The sequence below is a fragment of the Rattus norvegicus genome, chromosome 3 (genome assembly GCF_036323735.1).
Source record: "Rattus norvegicus strain BN/NHsdMcwi chromosome 3, GRCr8, whole genome shotgun sequence".
NCBI lineage: Eukaryota > Metazoa > Chordata > Mammalia > Rodentia > Muridae > Rattus > Rattus norvegicus.
In genome coordinates, this window is record NC_086021.1 from 147024104 (window position 1) to 147040983 (window position 16880).

Sequence of the window (16880 nt, forward strand, 5' to 3'; positions counted from 1 at the left end):
AGACCAGGATGTCTCTCCTGGAAGCCAACAGGACCCTTTCAAGATTATCAAGGAAAGAGGTTTCCTGTCCTCAATCTAGCTTGGGTGATATTTTGTTAGTGACACATGATCCTTTCCTCCCAACAGTGAAGTGTTCTGTGTGCTAACAATATAGTTTAGAAAAAAAAGTAAATTCTGCATTTTTATAAAACTTGATAAAAATTGTATTTCAAATTGTACCGTCAGTCACCAGAAGTACACAGTTATCAGAAATGCACACGTGTCACTTGGCATCTCCAGCACTGTCAGCTTTCCGTGCCTGGTCTGTTTTGGCATCAACGTTTTCTGCAGGATTATTCGCATCCTTACCGACATCGACCTTCCCCTTCCCCTTGGGAACCTTCTCTCCCTTCTTTGCAGGGGCCTTTGTAGGAGCAGCAGGTTTAGCAGACAACCTTGCAGATCTTCTCTGTGGCTCGTCCTTCACCTTGGCTTCGTCTCCTTCAGCATCCCCTCCAGCCTTTCTTGGGTCATGGCGGCTCTGAACAGGGGTATACAGCGTGGGTTTGATCCATCCGGGGGTCGTCCTCGCTGCTTCTTCACACTACTCCAACTAATTTCTTTTATACCATCTAAAGATGGAAAATTATGTTAGGAACAATCTGCGTATGTGTTATAAAATACAATGGCAACCAGCTACATATCAACATTGAATATGCATGTGTTTTGGGAAAAGAGCACGGACACATTTGAAATGTGGGGTTCAGGAGTTGAGTTTTCCCTTTTTGTCCTTTGTACCTTAACGTATTTATTTCTTTGGCTTTGCATCTTGAAAGAGGTTCATTTATTATTATAATTGATAGTAGTTTGCAAATTAACAGAGTTCACCGAGATAATTTTTCAGGGGCATATTCCATGCAATGTGCGTGCCAATTCATTCTCCACACGTACTGCCCACTACGCTTGTATTCCTTCCTAGTTCCTAGTAATCCCTCTTTGACTCGTAGGTATGTTTACCCTTTTCCTAGTTTCCTTTTATGTGAGAGAAGTTACACTCATCTGAGTCTGGTTTATTTCACTCAACTTGATACCCTTACACTTGCCTTGAGCAGCCCTTTGGGCTCAAAGCTGCTGCGTTGGACAGTAAAAAAGAATTTGAGTGTGAGTCCACACTACCTTTCCAGCACCTTCTTGACAGTAGCCTTCGCATTCCACAGCATTTCTGTTCTGAAATTTCCCAGATATTAGTAACACTCAGACACCCTTTCAAAGAAAACTAATGTTCCTGGAGCCTATTGTCAGACGCAGGTTTGGTATGCCGTTGGTACACTGTTGTATTGTGATGACACATCTTTCCTCTGGTTTTCTTTTATTAAACAATCTCCATTCTTTATAGGCAGAATGTAAATATTTCTTTGAGCTGTCAACAGTCGTCTCTCTGAATTCAATACTGGCACCGCCGCGGGAAGACTTTTCTTGAGGAGACTCTTTGGGATCAAAAGCGAATCTTACAATATTGCTCTTCTCTTCACTTATCACATAAACCTCGCATCAAATGCTGCATTTCTTTTGGAGGTTTATGAGACCGAGTTTGACTGATGTTATCCTAATGCCAATATGAGTATATTCCATTTCATATAACTGCAGTCTTAGCAAATACCTCCAGCTGCTTCTGGAAGTGAGTAGCTTCAGCCACATGATTCTGGCACTCTGATACTTGGCCTTGGAAGGGCACAATCTAGTACAGTTGTTCCAGTCTGTGGGTAGGGATGCTTTGGAAGTCAAATGACCCTTTCACAGGGGCCACTTAAGACATCAGAAAACATGGACATTTATATTATGATTCATAGCTAGCAAAATTACAGTTATGAGGTAGCAACAAAAATAATTTTATGTTTGGGGGCCACCACAACATGAGGAATGCCATTAGAAGGTCACAACATTAGGGAGGTTGAGAACCGCTGGCCTAGTGTCTAACATGAAGGGTTTTCTTTTAACAGATCAGGAATTACCGTTCTGTAGGATATCATTGCTTCACATGAGAAGACAAGAAAAGGAAGAAGGAGGGAGGGGGAGAAGGGGGAGGGGGTTAACGGAGGGAGGGGGAGGGAAGGAGAGAAGGAGGGAGGGACAGAGGAGGGGATGGGTGAAGAAGAACAACACTTAAACAGCCCCACCTTCCAGGCTGAAGTTTCTAAGTCACTCCAATAACTTCATATCAGCCTCCAGACTGACTCACACATGAGGCACAGCACCTAGTCCTGAGAATGCTTCTAAAACGCTGATATGAATCACAAAGTGTGGTCCACATCTCTGCACTCACAAGGAGATGAAAATGTTTTTTTTTTCCCCTTCTGTGGATTGGCTTTTAAACCCTGCACCATCGGTTGAATCTTTTCTGTCAGGAGCTATGACACTCAACTAAACGTAAGGGGAATGATTGACTGATGGATCATACAGCCACTTGACTTCAACCCTCGTTACACTGTCAGAATTTACATAATCTTAGGTATAACAGTTAGCTTCATGTGTGTGAGTGGTTCTAATCCATCCTCACAATTTCATAAAATGTGTGTGTTGAGATTGTGGTTTAATCTCATTTTCATACCATGACTATATCAGTCATTTAGATTGGTAGATACACTGCTCAAGCTCTTAGGAGCTTCCTCAAGAAATTTATTCACTTTTTGTTGAGACATCATTTGCCCTGGGTGGGGTATAAATCTGGCATTCTTTGGCATCCAACTAAGATTCTCACTTTCTCACCTATCACTTCCAATGCATACCTGTCTTCTGTCACCATAATTCTTCCATAAGTCTTATCCACCTACCACTACACCATGGGAACTATTGCCTAGAACACCTGCCCTATATTCATTTTTGTTATAAGAATAAAATAAAATACACGCTCAGGGAACAATTTATAAAAACATATTTTAGAGGACTATTTTTCTGAGACTCTTCATATACAGTTGAAGGAAGATGGTTATTTTCTCAAGCCTCTAGTTATAGCCAAGTGTCATATCCCACTTTCATATTCAATCCTAGCCACATTAGAGCAGGCAAAATTTCTCCCAAGAGGGAAAAACTCTAAAGAGTACCCTGACTATGACATTATCCCACTCAAATGGAAATAATAGTAGCAATTTGTCTGTTACGGAATGAAGTTTAATGGCTGAACTCAGATCTGTGCGATGTGTAATAAAACAATAGAAAACATTCAGAAATGCTCAAAATCACCAGAGATGTGATATAAAGGCATGTTTATGTTTTTATTTATTTATTCATCTATTTATTTATAATACATCTTTTCACTTATAATTCACATAGTGAAAGTCATTTTTTAAACCTTGACCTATCAGATGAGCTCAATGAAAGCATCTATGTCCACACTTCTCCCAGCATCTGACCTCCTCAATCATTTTCTAAGTTTTCATTAGTATCCACATATAACTTGTTTTCTAGACAATATATCTATTTCAGTATTCAAATAAGCTTGCTGCTGAGATGTTACAGATAATCTAGGTAACAGTAGGAATATGGGTTCTACTGAAAAGGGGGACATCCAGTAATTAGCATAAGTCTTCATTTTATTTTCCTATGGCATGAAACTGTAATCGTTCATTTTTCTTGTGATTATGTGGTTAGTGATTTGAGTTATTCTGGACTTAGCTAAACTGACTCATGTGTCCAAAGCCAGTTTTGATGTAACTGGGACTGGCTCTCTTAGCAGGATCATATATCGGGACAGTTAATTTCTTTTCCACATGCACATGTCTTCTATTAGCCACATGTTCTAGAGACAGGTGTTCTGAGAGAAAGACAGAAGCAATATCTAGTTCTATGTTTCAGCTTAGAACTGACTAACATATTCAGCAAAGCAACTCAACCAGTCAATCAATCAATCAGTCAGTCAGTCAGATTGAATTCACAGTATGCAGAAGCTGTTTCCACCTCTCTGATAAGCAGCATAGATACAGAAAAGGGCATAAGTCTGGTCATTTACATAAGCAATTTATTACAAAGAAACAAAGACATTCAAAGTACTTAAAACCTACAAGCATTCATAAAAACAATTCTCACCAGAAATTCCTGAGGAAAAACAGGACTGGCCTCATCAGTAACTGTGCTCAGTGATAAGCAGCTGTGCAGATGGCTGTCTGTCTCTGGAGAGGTTCACTGCCAGCTGGGTCAGCTGTGTCTACAAGCAGCAACCATACTTGGTCATCCTTTTCTTCTTTGCTTTTCTGAAATTTGCTGCTATGGTTGATGCTTCACATGACAAGTATGTATGATGCTTGACCTAGATGAAGTTTCCATACATAGAATCAGAAATTCATAATGCCTCCAAAAAGCAACCAATCTTAAAGCTCACCATACAGTTGTCTAAGAAAATCAACTTATAATTTTCTTTAGCATATAATATTCAATAAAGCACTTGAGACTTTGAGAGGTTTATATCTATACTAGAAATCTGAATGGCAAGCACTGGACTTCTAGAAGTGTACACAGAGCTGCTAATGAACAGGAGTAGGGAACCTTACTTCTGTACATGCACCAGCATTGACCAATGGGGCCAAATGGGACCCATCTGTATACCTTTAAATACTTTAATTGTTACATTTTAAAAGTCACATAACAGGTGACAATACATCTTGTTGAACTCAGGGTGTCCCAAGTATTAGATGTTCTATACAATAGACATTTTCACGATGAAAAGTAGGCCATGGTTTTCTTGCCTGAGTTGTACTGAGCTCAGTGATTAGTATATATTATATTACTAATCAACCTAAACTGAAGGAAGGAGCAGTGCATGAAGCAACATATAGCCACCAGATATTTATATATTAGACAATTCAGTCTTTATCATTGCTTGGAGAAATACTATTTTCCTTGTCTATTTTTCTTTAAAGTTCTTGAAACAAAATGTCAAAGCCACTGGTTTAATAATATACTCTTGGTTCTTAAATTATATGAACAGCTTCCATTGTCCCTGGATTGTATTTGGCAGCTCATTTGAAGACAGCAATTCTTTAGACGTGGAAGAAGTTTCATACCAAGATTAGTGTAAGAATAACCTACAAGAACAGCCCTTGGCTGCTTCAGGGTCCTTCATAAAAACGTATATTTATTTTTCAGTAAGTGGATTTCATGTGACTTACACTTACTTCTCCCACTTGACTCCCAGTTCTATGTCAGCTATTTTTTTTTGTACTATAAAAGTACTTAGTCCGTAAACTCCACTTGATGGGCATTTCTTCAAATATTCATAAAGTTTTCTGTAAATGTCTAAGTTTCCTTTGCACATCCATAAATATATCAGTAAAAGAAGAACTACAGAACACACCAAGACAGGTTCAAACCTGAGACTGAGGTCCTCTTCAAAGTTAATCATCCCTAAAAATGCACAGCACATTCTTTAAAGAGTGCTTTTTCCAGACAAATGTTTGAGTACACTGTGAGGAAACGTCTGAGCACAAAGAATTCTACTCAAAGTCTGAGGATAAACAAAAAGAAAAGCAGAAACCCACAACCTGACATGCGAAGAACATATTTCAAATGGTGTATAGCTCCACAGCTAAGAGAATCAACAAGGAGGGACGTCTCTGATATTCAGCTCATCAACTACTCTACCAACAAAACACAAACTAAACATTCTCCATTGCCAAGTTCTGGGCTGGGAGGAGTGGACAATACTAGAGAAACATAAATTAGAACCCCCTCCTTTAGGTTGCATAAATTATGTTTGAAGAAGAATCTCAAAGCCCCTTCAATACTCCTATAGCTTCTTTATAAAATCTCTTTAATGACTGTTAAATGACTGTTTAATCACCATAATAATATCCTATATCACATTTTTACTATTTTTTAAAATTACTTATATCATCATTAGCTGGAACATATGACAGACAGTCCATGTCCAGTTCTTTCTGTCTATAGTTCCATTAACACCATAGGATCCTGGCAATAAAGCAGTAGATTGCAAGTCTTTGCACGGTTTAGAGTATAGATTGCTAAGGATCCAAAGGCTTGGAGAACATGTTTTTTGTTTTTTGTTTTTTGTATGTTTGTTTGTTTTGTCCTTTCAAGTTTATGAAGAAGCTAAAAGTAAACATTTCAGAAAGGAGTTATTGATTTTCTGCGTGTTTTCACCCCCTGGCTCTGAGTAGAGAAGATCAGGAAGGATCACGTGATCTCGATTTCATGAAACCTTTTGGAGACTCCGTTTTGCTATTAGAGCCAAGCCAGGAAAAAAGCCTCACACAGAGAATTCACTTGTGATTGTTCTAGGTGCCATTACAACAGACACAGACAGTGCAGGGGTTCAGAAATAGCTCCAATTCTCACATTTCTTATAGGTTATAAAGGGCCTCTCAGGACAAATCCTCAGCATAGAATTCTCTTCAAGCCTGCAGGTTGATTACCAAAGTGGTTGTTCACGTTCTGTTCTCAATCCACGTCAGTGGAGGAGTGCTCCCCTCATCTGAACCTTAGATCTCATCTTAGCCATTCTGGCTGGTGTAAGGTAGAATCTCAGGGGTATTTTGATTTGCATCTCTGATGACTAAGGATTTAGAATTTTAAGTGCTTCTGCACCATCTGTGATTCCTCTGTTGAGAATTCTCTGTTAGCTCTGTATGCCATTTTTAAATTGTGTTATTTGGCTTGTTGGAATCTAATGTCTTGTGTTCTCCATATATTTTGGGTATTAGTTCTCAAATGTAGGGTTAGTGAAGATCTTTCCCCAATCTGTAAGCTGATGTTTTGTCCTACTGACAGTGTCCTTTACCTTACAATAGCTTTTCAGATTCCTGAGGTCCCATTTATCAGTTGTTGATCTTAGAGTCTGAGCCATTGATGTTCCTTTCAGGTATTTCATTTACATAATGGAATATTATTCAATTATTAAAAACAACAACACCATGAATTGTTTAGGCAAATGGAAAGAACTGGAAAATATCATCTTGAGTGAGGTAATCCAGACTCAAAAGGACATCTATGTTATATACTCACTGATAAGTGGATATTAGTTATAAACTCTAGAATATCTAATAGATACCCCATGGACCAAAAGTAGTGAAACAAACAAACAAAAAAAGTTTGAATCACACTAAGGAGAGGAAACAAAATATTCATAGGAAGTAGAGGGAGGAAGGAATCTGGGTGAGTGAGGGGAAGGGTAGGGAAATGGGGGGCAGGATTAGGTATAGGGATAAACAGGAGTGGGGCCCAGAAGGCTATAAGAATTAATAGATATCTGCAGCTACTGGGGATGCGGGCATAGAAGGAATTTCTAGGAAGTCCTAGAGACCTTTTATGGGAGAGGCTCCCAGGAGTCAATCTGGATGACCTTAGCTGAGATGGCTAACAGTGTGGACATGGAACCTAAGGAGACTACCTCCTGTATCCAGGCAGAACCCCCAGAGGACACAAACTGACCCACAAAACCTTGTACTCAAAAGTTATGCTGTCTAAAAGAAATGCAGAGACAAAAATGGAGCAAAGACTGAAGAAATGTCAGGCATTTGTGCTTGACATTATTAGGGATATTCTATTATGTATGCAGACAGAAGCCTATCATAACTGTCTTTTGAGAGGCTGCAGATACTCAGAGCCAAATATTGAATAAAGGTAGGGGACTCTTATGGAAGATCTAGGGGAAAGATTGAAAGCCCAAAAGCGAATGGTAACCCCACAGGAAGATCAACAGGGTCAACAAGTATGGACCTCTGGGAGCTCTTAGAGACAGAGTCACCAACAAAAGAAGAAACACTGGCTGGAATAAGGCCCCTGGCATATATGTAACACAAGTGCAACTCAGTCTGCATAGCTTCCTTGTCTGGTCGCAGTGGGAGAGGACACACCTAATCTGGCAAACTTAATGCACCTTGGCAGGAGTATATCCAGGGTCCTCACCTGCTCAGAGGAGAAGAGGAGGGGGAATGAGAGGAGGGACTCTGTGATTTTGGGACTGGGAGGGGAGCAGCATTTTGGATGGTAAGAAGAAAGAAAGAAAGAAAGAAAGAAAGAAAGAAAGAAAGAAAGAAAGAAAGAAAGAAAGAAAGAGAGAGAGAAAGGAAGGAAGAAAGAGCAGAGGGAGAGAAGGAGGGAGGGAGGGAGGAAGGAAGGAAGGAAGGAAGGAAGGAAGGAAGGAAGGAAGGAAGAAGAGAGTTATTGATGTTATATACTCAACATCAATCCCCTAGCCTCTACACATTTGTTTACAGGCAAGTACACACACAGAAACACACACACACGGGGGGAGGGGAGGGAGGGAGGGAGGAAGAGAGAGAGAGAGAGAGAGAGAGAGAGAGAGAGAGAGAGAGAGAAGAGAGACAGAGAGACTGCAAGCTCTCCTTACCTGGATGCACTCTCTCAGCTGGAAAGAGCTTAGCAATTATATGCAGAGGGAGAAATGGGGCAAGTGTTTTCCATGTAAGGCACCCCTGAGGCTTCTTTCATAGTATCTTATTAAAAAAGCCTTGTGTCTTGGCCAAGCCCAGGGCACAGCAAAGCCAACATATGGCAATAAATACCCACAAGGAAACTGGTCCTTCTTCTCTACCCAGATCTGAAAGGGTAAGAAACTGACCATCAAAGAAGGATGTAAAAGAGAATGAAGGAAGACACACAAGGTGAAAAACAGTTGTCTGTTACTGTAATTGTCCCCCAAAACAGGCTGGTAATGTAAGGGCTTCACTCAACAAGAGTCTTGATTAGTCTATGCAGATGAGACTTATATTACTGATGTGAAGCTTTTAATATTTGGGGATTATTTCATCCCAGGGATAGCAAGAGTCAATTTCCCAGAGTTTTCATAAATTACTGTGTGAAGGTAAGGAATACGCTTTGAGTCTTTCTTAAGGAGATCTCAATTTTCCAGCATATTACAGATTTTCTGATTACTTTTTATCTTCCCATACTCCCCATGGGAAAGAACTGTATGTTTCTTTTATTAATCACAGATATTTATGAACCTAGAAAAAAGAATAAGTATGTCATGAGGACTTAGAAAGTATTTGTTGAATAAGTATATAGATGATAGAAAATTCAAGACTTTTCTGTATGACTTTTTCTTGAGGAAAAGTGTTCGTTAGTACAAATGAAACGAAAAATAGAAAAAGAGTTTTTATCTAACTCCTGCAAAAGGAATGTCTGGGACTATCTCTTCCCCAGTTGTAGGCATAATTTATACTGGGTTTAGTGGAAGGAGATCAAGAGTCCTAACTTGATTCCCCTTGTCTAAAACGCCAGCTGCCTAAAAATACTCAGCCCATGTAACTAATTACTACTGCGGCAGCTTCTCCTCCTCCTTTGCATTTTCCCATCTGATACTCTTACTAATAAAACTGTCAATTTTCTTTTACTTCAATAAAAGGTCACTTGTGACAACAACCCCTTCTGCCTACTAACAGCAAGAGCCTATATTAATATTTTAAATATACACAGTGGTATTTTCCAAAAGGTCAGCTTTTTAAGACATAAAATGTCATTCCTAATATGTTTCCTTCCCACTCTCTGCTACACACACACACACACACACACACACACACACACCACCACCACCACCACCATCACTACCATCACCATCAACACCACCACCACTTTGCTAATCAGCCTCATATTTAAGGTTTATTATAAATCACGTTTGGTCAGAAAGATGTCAGATAGGATGTCAGGTGGAACGCAAGAGGCATATATTTTTATGCTCGTATATCTATGGGAGCTAAACGCTCAAACAGAACAATGATACAGAAGGTTTTCCTGAATGTTTTTTTTTATGAGCTTAAACTGTTATGTAGGGAGTTAGCTCAAAATTTAGTGGTTTGAGACACCTAGAATTCTGTGAATGTGACTTAGTGTGTCTCTCACTGACTATAGCCATGAAGTTGTCAGGACTACTGTCATATAAGGGTTTAACAGAGGGGAGATAACCTATTAAGGTTATCTAATTGGGTCTGTGGATTGTAGCACAGGTATCCTGTACTTTATGAGTAATAGAGTTATACGTGAGTACATAATATGCATGTACTTTTGGATTTGAGTTACCTCACTCAGGATGCTATCTTTTCGTTCTATTCATTTGCCTGCAAATTCCATGATGCAAGGAGGGGCAAAGGGAGGATGCTTGAATCTCACTGATAGGGGGAAATAAAACAGCCATCAGAAAGGGAGGGAGGGAGGGAGGGAGGGAGGGAGGGAGGGAGAGAACTGAGTGGGAGAGAATATGAGGAGGGGAATGGGGGAGATTAGGTGTGGAGAGAGCCAGGGAGAGAGGGCCAGGAGAGTGAATGGAAATTGGCTGCTTGTGGGAATGAGGGGCATCTTCACAACATGCCTGAGACATGGAATAGAAGGCCAGGAAGTTTATGAGGTTACTCTAGTCGAGACTCTTAGCAGTGGCGGATATGGAGTCTAAAGTGGCCACTTCATACTGACAGCCATGACTTCAAGAAGTGCATTGTTCAAGAAAGAACAGAGACTGAGGAAATTACCCAACTAATGACCTGACCAACTTGAGACCCATTCCATGGGCAGGAACCAATCCCTGACACTATTAATGATATATGCTTATGCTTGCAGACAGGAATCTAGCATGACTGTTCTCTAAATGGCTTCACCTAGCGGCTGAATGAAACATGCAGAGAGTCATGGCCAAACATAAAATGGAGCTTGGCAAAGATTGTGGAAGAGTTGGGAAAAGGTTTGAAGGACCCAGAAGAGATATGAATGAATTCCACAGCAAGATCAATAGAGTCAACTAACCTGGACCCTTGAGGGGTTCCAAAACCTTAACCACTAACTGAAGAGCAGTGCTGGCTAGACCTAGCTGCCCCCCGCACCCCTACACATATATGAAGCAGATGTGTAGCATGGTCTGCATGCAGGTCCCCCAAGAACTGAAGGAGTAGGCTGTCTGTCCCTGACTCTGTTGCCTGCCTGTGGATCTTATTCCCTTGACTCAGTTGTTGAACTGGTTGATTTTATGTGTCAACTTGACACAAGCTGGAGTTATCACAGAGAAAGGAGCCACAGTTGAGGAAATGCCTCCATGACACCCAGTTGTAAGGCATTTTCTCAACTAGTGATCAAGGGGAAAGGGCCCAGCCCTGTCCCTGAGGTGGTAGTATTGAGTTCTATAGGAGAAAGCCAGGGGAGCAAGCCAATAAGAAACATCCCTTTGTGACCTCTGCATCAGCTCCTAATCCTGACCTGCTTGAGTTCCAGTCCTGACTTCCTTTGGTGATGAACAGCAATGTAGAAGTGTAAGCTGAATAAACCCTTTCCTCCCTAAATTGCTTTTTGGTTTTAATGTTTGTTCAGGAATAGAAACCCTAACTAAAACAGTTGCCTATTCTGGCCTCAGTGAAAAAGGATGTGCCCAGTCCTACAGTGACTTGATGCTCCAAGGTGAGTTAGTACCCAGGGATCCCCACCCCCCTTCTCAGGGGAGAGAGGGAGGTGAAATGGGGGAAGAGGGTGTATGAGGGGAGACTTGAAGGAAAGAGGGGCATGAAACAGGATGTAAAATAAATAAATGAATAAATAAATAAATAAATAAATAAGATCAACTACTTGGATATTATTAAGATTTAATTCTACACAGACTCTCATGATAGAAGCAGGATTTCAAGCAAAGTTTTTCCTTCAGATCCTCTTCACCTGAGAAGCCTTACTCTAAGGCAGCTCCAAGCCAGAGGATGGACTCCTCCAGCATAAGCATGTTGGAGCATAAAATGAATGACCTTAATCTACATATGTACTACTGTACTTATATCTAAAGGTGATGTTCATAATTTGTGTCATATTCTGTCTACTAGAAGTTAGGCATTAGATACAGCCTGTTTTTGAAGGGAGAAAACAGCATAAGGGATAGTTTTCAGAAGGTTGGAATCAGCCCTAAGTGCTGCCCAACATAATACTGAGCATAGATTTTTCCCAAATACTTAGAGCAGCGTTTCTTAACCTTCCTACTAGTGTGCTACTTTAATACTGTTTCTCATGTTGTGGTGACCTCCAACCATAACATTTTTTTTGCTACTTTAAAATTTTTCTACTTACATGAATCATACTGTAAATATCTGCTGTTCAATGGTCTTAAGCAAACCCTGCGAAAGGTTCATTGGACCCCACAGAGATTATGAGTCACAGGTTGAGAACCAGCAAGTTAGAGGAAGAAGATGAGAGAAGACTGCAGGAGGAGTGAGAGGAAACAGCAGAGGAGAAGGAGGGTTCTCCAGCCAGAAAAAAAGAGAAAACCCTTTTCACTGTCCTGGGAGAAATAACAGGATTTAAGTATGAAATGGTTCACTGTTTTAGAAAAATTGCATGGAGTACATTACCTACCCTTGTTCCCCAGCCGGAGGCTTTATTTTGTGAGGAGTTGAAACCTTTATAAGGCAGGAATTGGCTGAAGGAAATAGTCACTGGGGACAATGATCCTTTCTACCACATACTTCCACAAACATTCCAAGATAATTTTCCAGCTATGGGGCAGACTAAGTCTTCATTCTTTAAGTTAGTTTGGTCAATTTAGACATTTGATCACAGTGATGATAAAACTTATATAACTAAACCAACATATGTGGTTAAGAAATTGCACCCTAACTTATAAGCAGCAATACATTTACTTGTGTTGGAAAGTAGCAATTAAGTGAGTCAGATTATGTCATTGTGTGGAGGGAGACAAGTCTATGAAAACCATGATACATGATAGATGGAATGGTGGTCACTAGGAAAGGATTTGCTTGCTCATTTTGCCTAAGAAAGAAAAAACACAATTTCTGACCATGGGCACCACATAAGGACCTATACATTTCCTAGTGTGGATGGGATAAGAAGGGTACCTCATGCTTAGGTAACCAATGCTAGGGATTGGATTACAAAAGAAAGTCCTTCAGCAATTTAAATGCTCTGTTCTAATGTTTTTAGTTAATGTGGGACCCCCACAAAAAAACCATAAGTGTCAAATAAAAGCTGAATTACTTCTCAGACAAATAGAAGATACCGAGAAGAGTATTATATCAGATATTTCTCATATCACCAGAAGTTGAGATCAGTAAGTTTTAGCTCTCAAATGCCTTTTTAAGCATTCAAAAAAAGCCAACAAATTATTTGATTTAAACATAAAAACAGAAAAAAAAGAATAGCTTGTTAATAATTGTGCCTATCCTTTCCCATGTACCTTGAAAGTTTAAAATCTATCTATGCAAAAAATCAGTGTCAGAATATTACAGAAGAAATTCCCATGAGTTCTTTCTTATATCTTACTGAATAAGGCTGGTGTGACATCAGTGGAGATTACAAAAGAAAGTGAGTCTCTGACTCAAGTCCAGAAAGAACCAGAGCTATAGACATATTTCCAAACTATACCATCTCCTCTAAATACAAAAGGGGAAATACCCCTGCTACATTTATTTCATGAAGTTAGTGTGACTCTGATAGGAAAAGAGAAAAGTAAAGGGAACACAAAGAGAAAATGATCGCCCACTATCACTTGTGAGCACAGATGCAGAAGTCTTTAAACAATATTAACAAACAAAAATAAATAATGTGTGAAGAATTCTATTTTATGAGAAACACATGTTCATTTCATGGCTACAAGCCTGATTCAAAATTCAAAACTCGATAAATATAATCTACTGTATGAACAGTCCCAAAACATTCATTTAAGAAAAGTTCGCACTTACTTGTAAAAATATGTTTGGCCATCCAAGGAGAGTTTAAGGTGACAAAAATGTACATGCAGCTCCTGGTTGCTGCCCTCACGGAGAGTTCAAAAGCAACACCCACGAGCAAACTTGAGCCCTGGGACTGCAGGTAAGACCAACTTTTCTGCTCCAAGCGACCTGACCGGTGGTCTCAGGACAAACACAGGCAAATTTCCTCTGGGACCAAACACTTCTGGTTTTTAGCTGGATTCCCAACCTTGCTGATCCCGGCCCGCAGCTCACTGCTCCCAAACCCTGTGGGAGAGAAAGCTCACTGCCTGGACAGGTGGGCACTCCTGAGACTGAAGAGCGGAAGAGACCACCAATACTGCACACCCCTGCCCACATCCCTGGCCCAAGAGGAAACTGTATACGGCCTCTGGGAACCGGAAGATAGGGGCACTGGAACTGCAGGTCCCCTGAGCCCCAGACACCGCCAGAATCTGAAGGGACTGGATCAATAGTTCTCTGCACCCAAATCCCATGGGAGGGAGAGCTAAAGCTTCAGAGAGGCAGACATGCCTGGGAAGCCAGAAGAGACTACACTCTGCCCACATTTCTGACTCCAGAGGAAAACATCAAATGCCATCTGGGACCCTGGTGCACGGAGGCTCCTGGGAAAAGGCGGCGCAGGTCCTCCTGGTTGCTGCCCTCTTGGAGAGCTCATAAGCAATACCCCACAAGCAAACTTGAGCCGCAGGACCACAGGTAAGACCAACTTTTCTGCTCCAAATGACCTGCCTGGTGAACTCAGGACACAGGTCCACAGGAACAGCTGAAAACCTGTAGACAGGAAAAACTACATGCCCGAAAGCAGAACACTCTGTTCCCATAACTGGCTGAAAGAAAACAGGAAAACAGGTCTACAGCACTCCTGACACACAGGCGTATAGAACAGGCTAGCCACTGTCAAAAATAGCAGAACAAAGTAACACCAGAGATAATCGGATGGCGAGAGGCAAGTGCAGGAACCCAAGCAACAGAAACCAAGACTACATGGCATCATCGGAGCCCAATACTCCCACCAAAGCAAACACTGAATATCCAAACACACCAGAAAAGCTACATCTAGATTTAAAATCATATTTGAACATGATGCTGGAGGACTTCAAGAAAGACATGAAGAACTCCCTTAGAGAAAAACAGGAAAACATAAATAAACAAGTAGAAGCCTATAGAGAGGAATCACAAAAATCCCTGAAGGAATTCCAGGAAAACACAATCAAACAGTTGAAGGAATTAAAAATGGAAATAGAAGCAAGGAAGAAAGAACACAGGGAAACAACTCTGGATATAGAAAACCAAAGGAAGAGACAAGGAGCCATAGATACAAACATCACCAACAGAATACAAGAGATAGAAGACAGAAACAGGAGCAGAAGATTCCATAGAAATCATCGACACAACAGTCAAAGATAATGTAAAAGGGAAAAAGCTACTGGTCCAAAACATACAGGAATTCCAGGACTCAATGAGAAGATCAAACCTAAGGATAATAGGTATAGAAGAGAGTGAAGACTCCCAGCTCAAAGGACCAGTAAATATCTTCAACAATATCATAGAAGAAAACTTCCCTAACCTAAAGAAAGAGATGCCCATAAGCATACAAGAAGCCTACAGAACTCCAAATATATTGGACCAGAGATTGGACCAGAAAAGTAACTCCTCCTGTCACATAATAGTCAAAACACCAAATACACAAAATAAAGAAAGAATATTAAAAGCAGTAAGGGAAAAAGGTCAAGTAACATATGAAAGCAGACCTATCAGAATCACTCCAGACTTCTCGCCAGAGACTATGAAAGCAAGAAGATCCTGGAAAGATGTCATACAGAACCTAAGAGAACACAAATGCCAGCCCAGGTTACTGTATCCTGCAAAACTCTCAATTAACATAGATGGAGAAACCAAGATATTCCATGACAAAACCAAATTTACACAATATCTTTCTACAAATCCAGCGCTACAAAGGATAATAAATGGTAAATCCCAACATAAGGAGACAAGCTACACCCTAGAAAAAGCAAGAAACTAATCATCTTGGCAACAAAACAGAGAAGAAAAGCACACAAACATAACCTCACATCCAAATATGAATATAACAGGAAGCAATAATTACTGTTCCTTAATATCTCTCAACATCAATGGTCTCATCTCCCCAATAAAAAGACATAGATTAACAAACTGGATTAGCAATGAGGACCCTGCATTCTGCTGCATTCAGGAAACATACCTCAGAGACAAAGACAGACACTACCTCAGAGTGAAAGGCTGGAAAACAACTTTCCAAGCAAATGGTCGGAAGAAGCAAGCTGGAGTAGCCATTCTAATATCGAATAAAATCAATTTTCAACTAAATGTCATCAAAAAAGATGAGGAAGGACACGTCATATTCATCAAAGGAAAAATCCACCAAGATGATCTCTCAATCCTCAATATCTAGACTCTAAATACAAGGGCACCTACATACATAAAAGAACCCTTACTGAAGCTAAAAACACACATTGCACCGCACACAATAATAGTAAGAGATTTCAACACCCCACTCTCATCAATAGACAGGTCATGAAAACAGAAATTAAACAGAGATGTAGAAAGACTAAGAGAAGTCATGAGCCAAATGGACTTAACAGATATTTATAGAACATTCTATCCTAAAGCAAAAGGATATACCTTCTTCTCAGCACCTCATGGTACTTTCTCCAAAATTGACCATATAATTGGTCAAAAAACAGGCCTCAACAGATAGAGAAAGACAGAAATAATCCCATGCATTCTATCAGACCACCACAGGCTAAAGCTGGTCTTCAAAAACAATAAGGGAAGAACGCCCACATATACGTGGAAATTGAACAATGCTCTACTCAATGATAACCTGGTCAAGGAAGAAATAAAGTAAGAAATTAGAGATTTCTTAGAATTTAATGAAAATGAAGGTACAACATACCTAAACTTATGGGACACAATGAAAGCTGTGCTAAGAGGAAAACTCATAGCTCTGAGTGCCTGCAGAAAGAAACAGGAGAGAGCATATGTCACCAGCTTAACAGCACACCTAAAATCTCTAGAACAAAAAGAAGCAAATACACCCAGGAGGAGTAGAAGACAGGAAGTAATCAAACTCAGAGCAGAAATCAACCAAGTAGAAACAAAAAGGACCATTGAAAGAATCAACAAAACCAAAAGTTG

The 16880-nt window shown here is 40.2% G+C and overlaps 1 protein-coding gene across 1 annotated transcript; it reads right to left on the minus strand.

The window, feature by feature from the left end:
- Positions 1-211: 211 nt before the first annotated feature.
- Hmgn2l1 (high mobility group nucleosomal binding domain 2 like 1) lies at positions 212-2782 on the minus strand. Its single transcript, XM_039106588.2, has 3 exons — positions 2738-2782; positions 1156-1206; positions 212-583 (listed from the first exon to the last, which is right to left on the minus strand). Exons 1-3 carry the CDS (start codon positions 2780-2782, stop codon positions 263-265), a joined length of 417 nt encoding a protein of 138 aa, XP_038962516.1. The 3' UTR covers positions 212-262.
- Between the last annotated feature and the right edge of the window lie 14098 nt (positions 2783-16880).

Coding starts and splice junctions, on each gene's coding strand:
- Hmgn2l1 (XM_039106588.2), bottom strand. CDS start 2,782: ATGGTGACAGAAGACAGGTATGCATTGGAAGTGATAGGTGAGAAA. Junction 1,207..2,737: donor TGGAAGTGATAGGTGAGAAA/GTGAGAATCTTA, acceptor GGGAAATTTCAG/AACAGAAATGCTGTGGAATG. Junction 584..1,155: donor GTCAAGAAGGTGCTGGAAAG/GTAGTGTGGACT, acceptor TAGTTGGAGTAG/TGTGAAGAAGCAGCGAGGAC.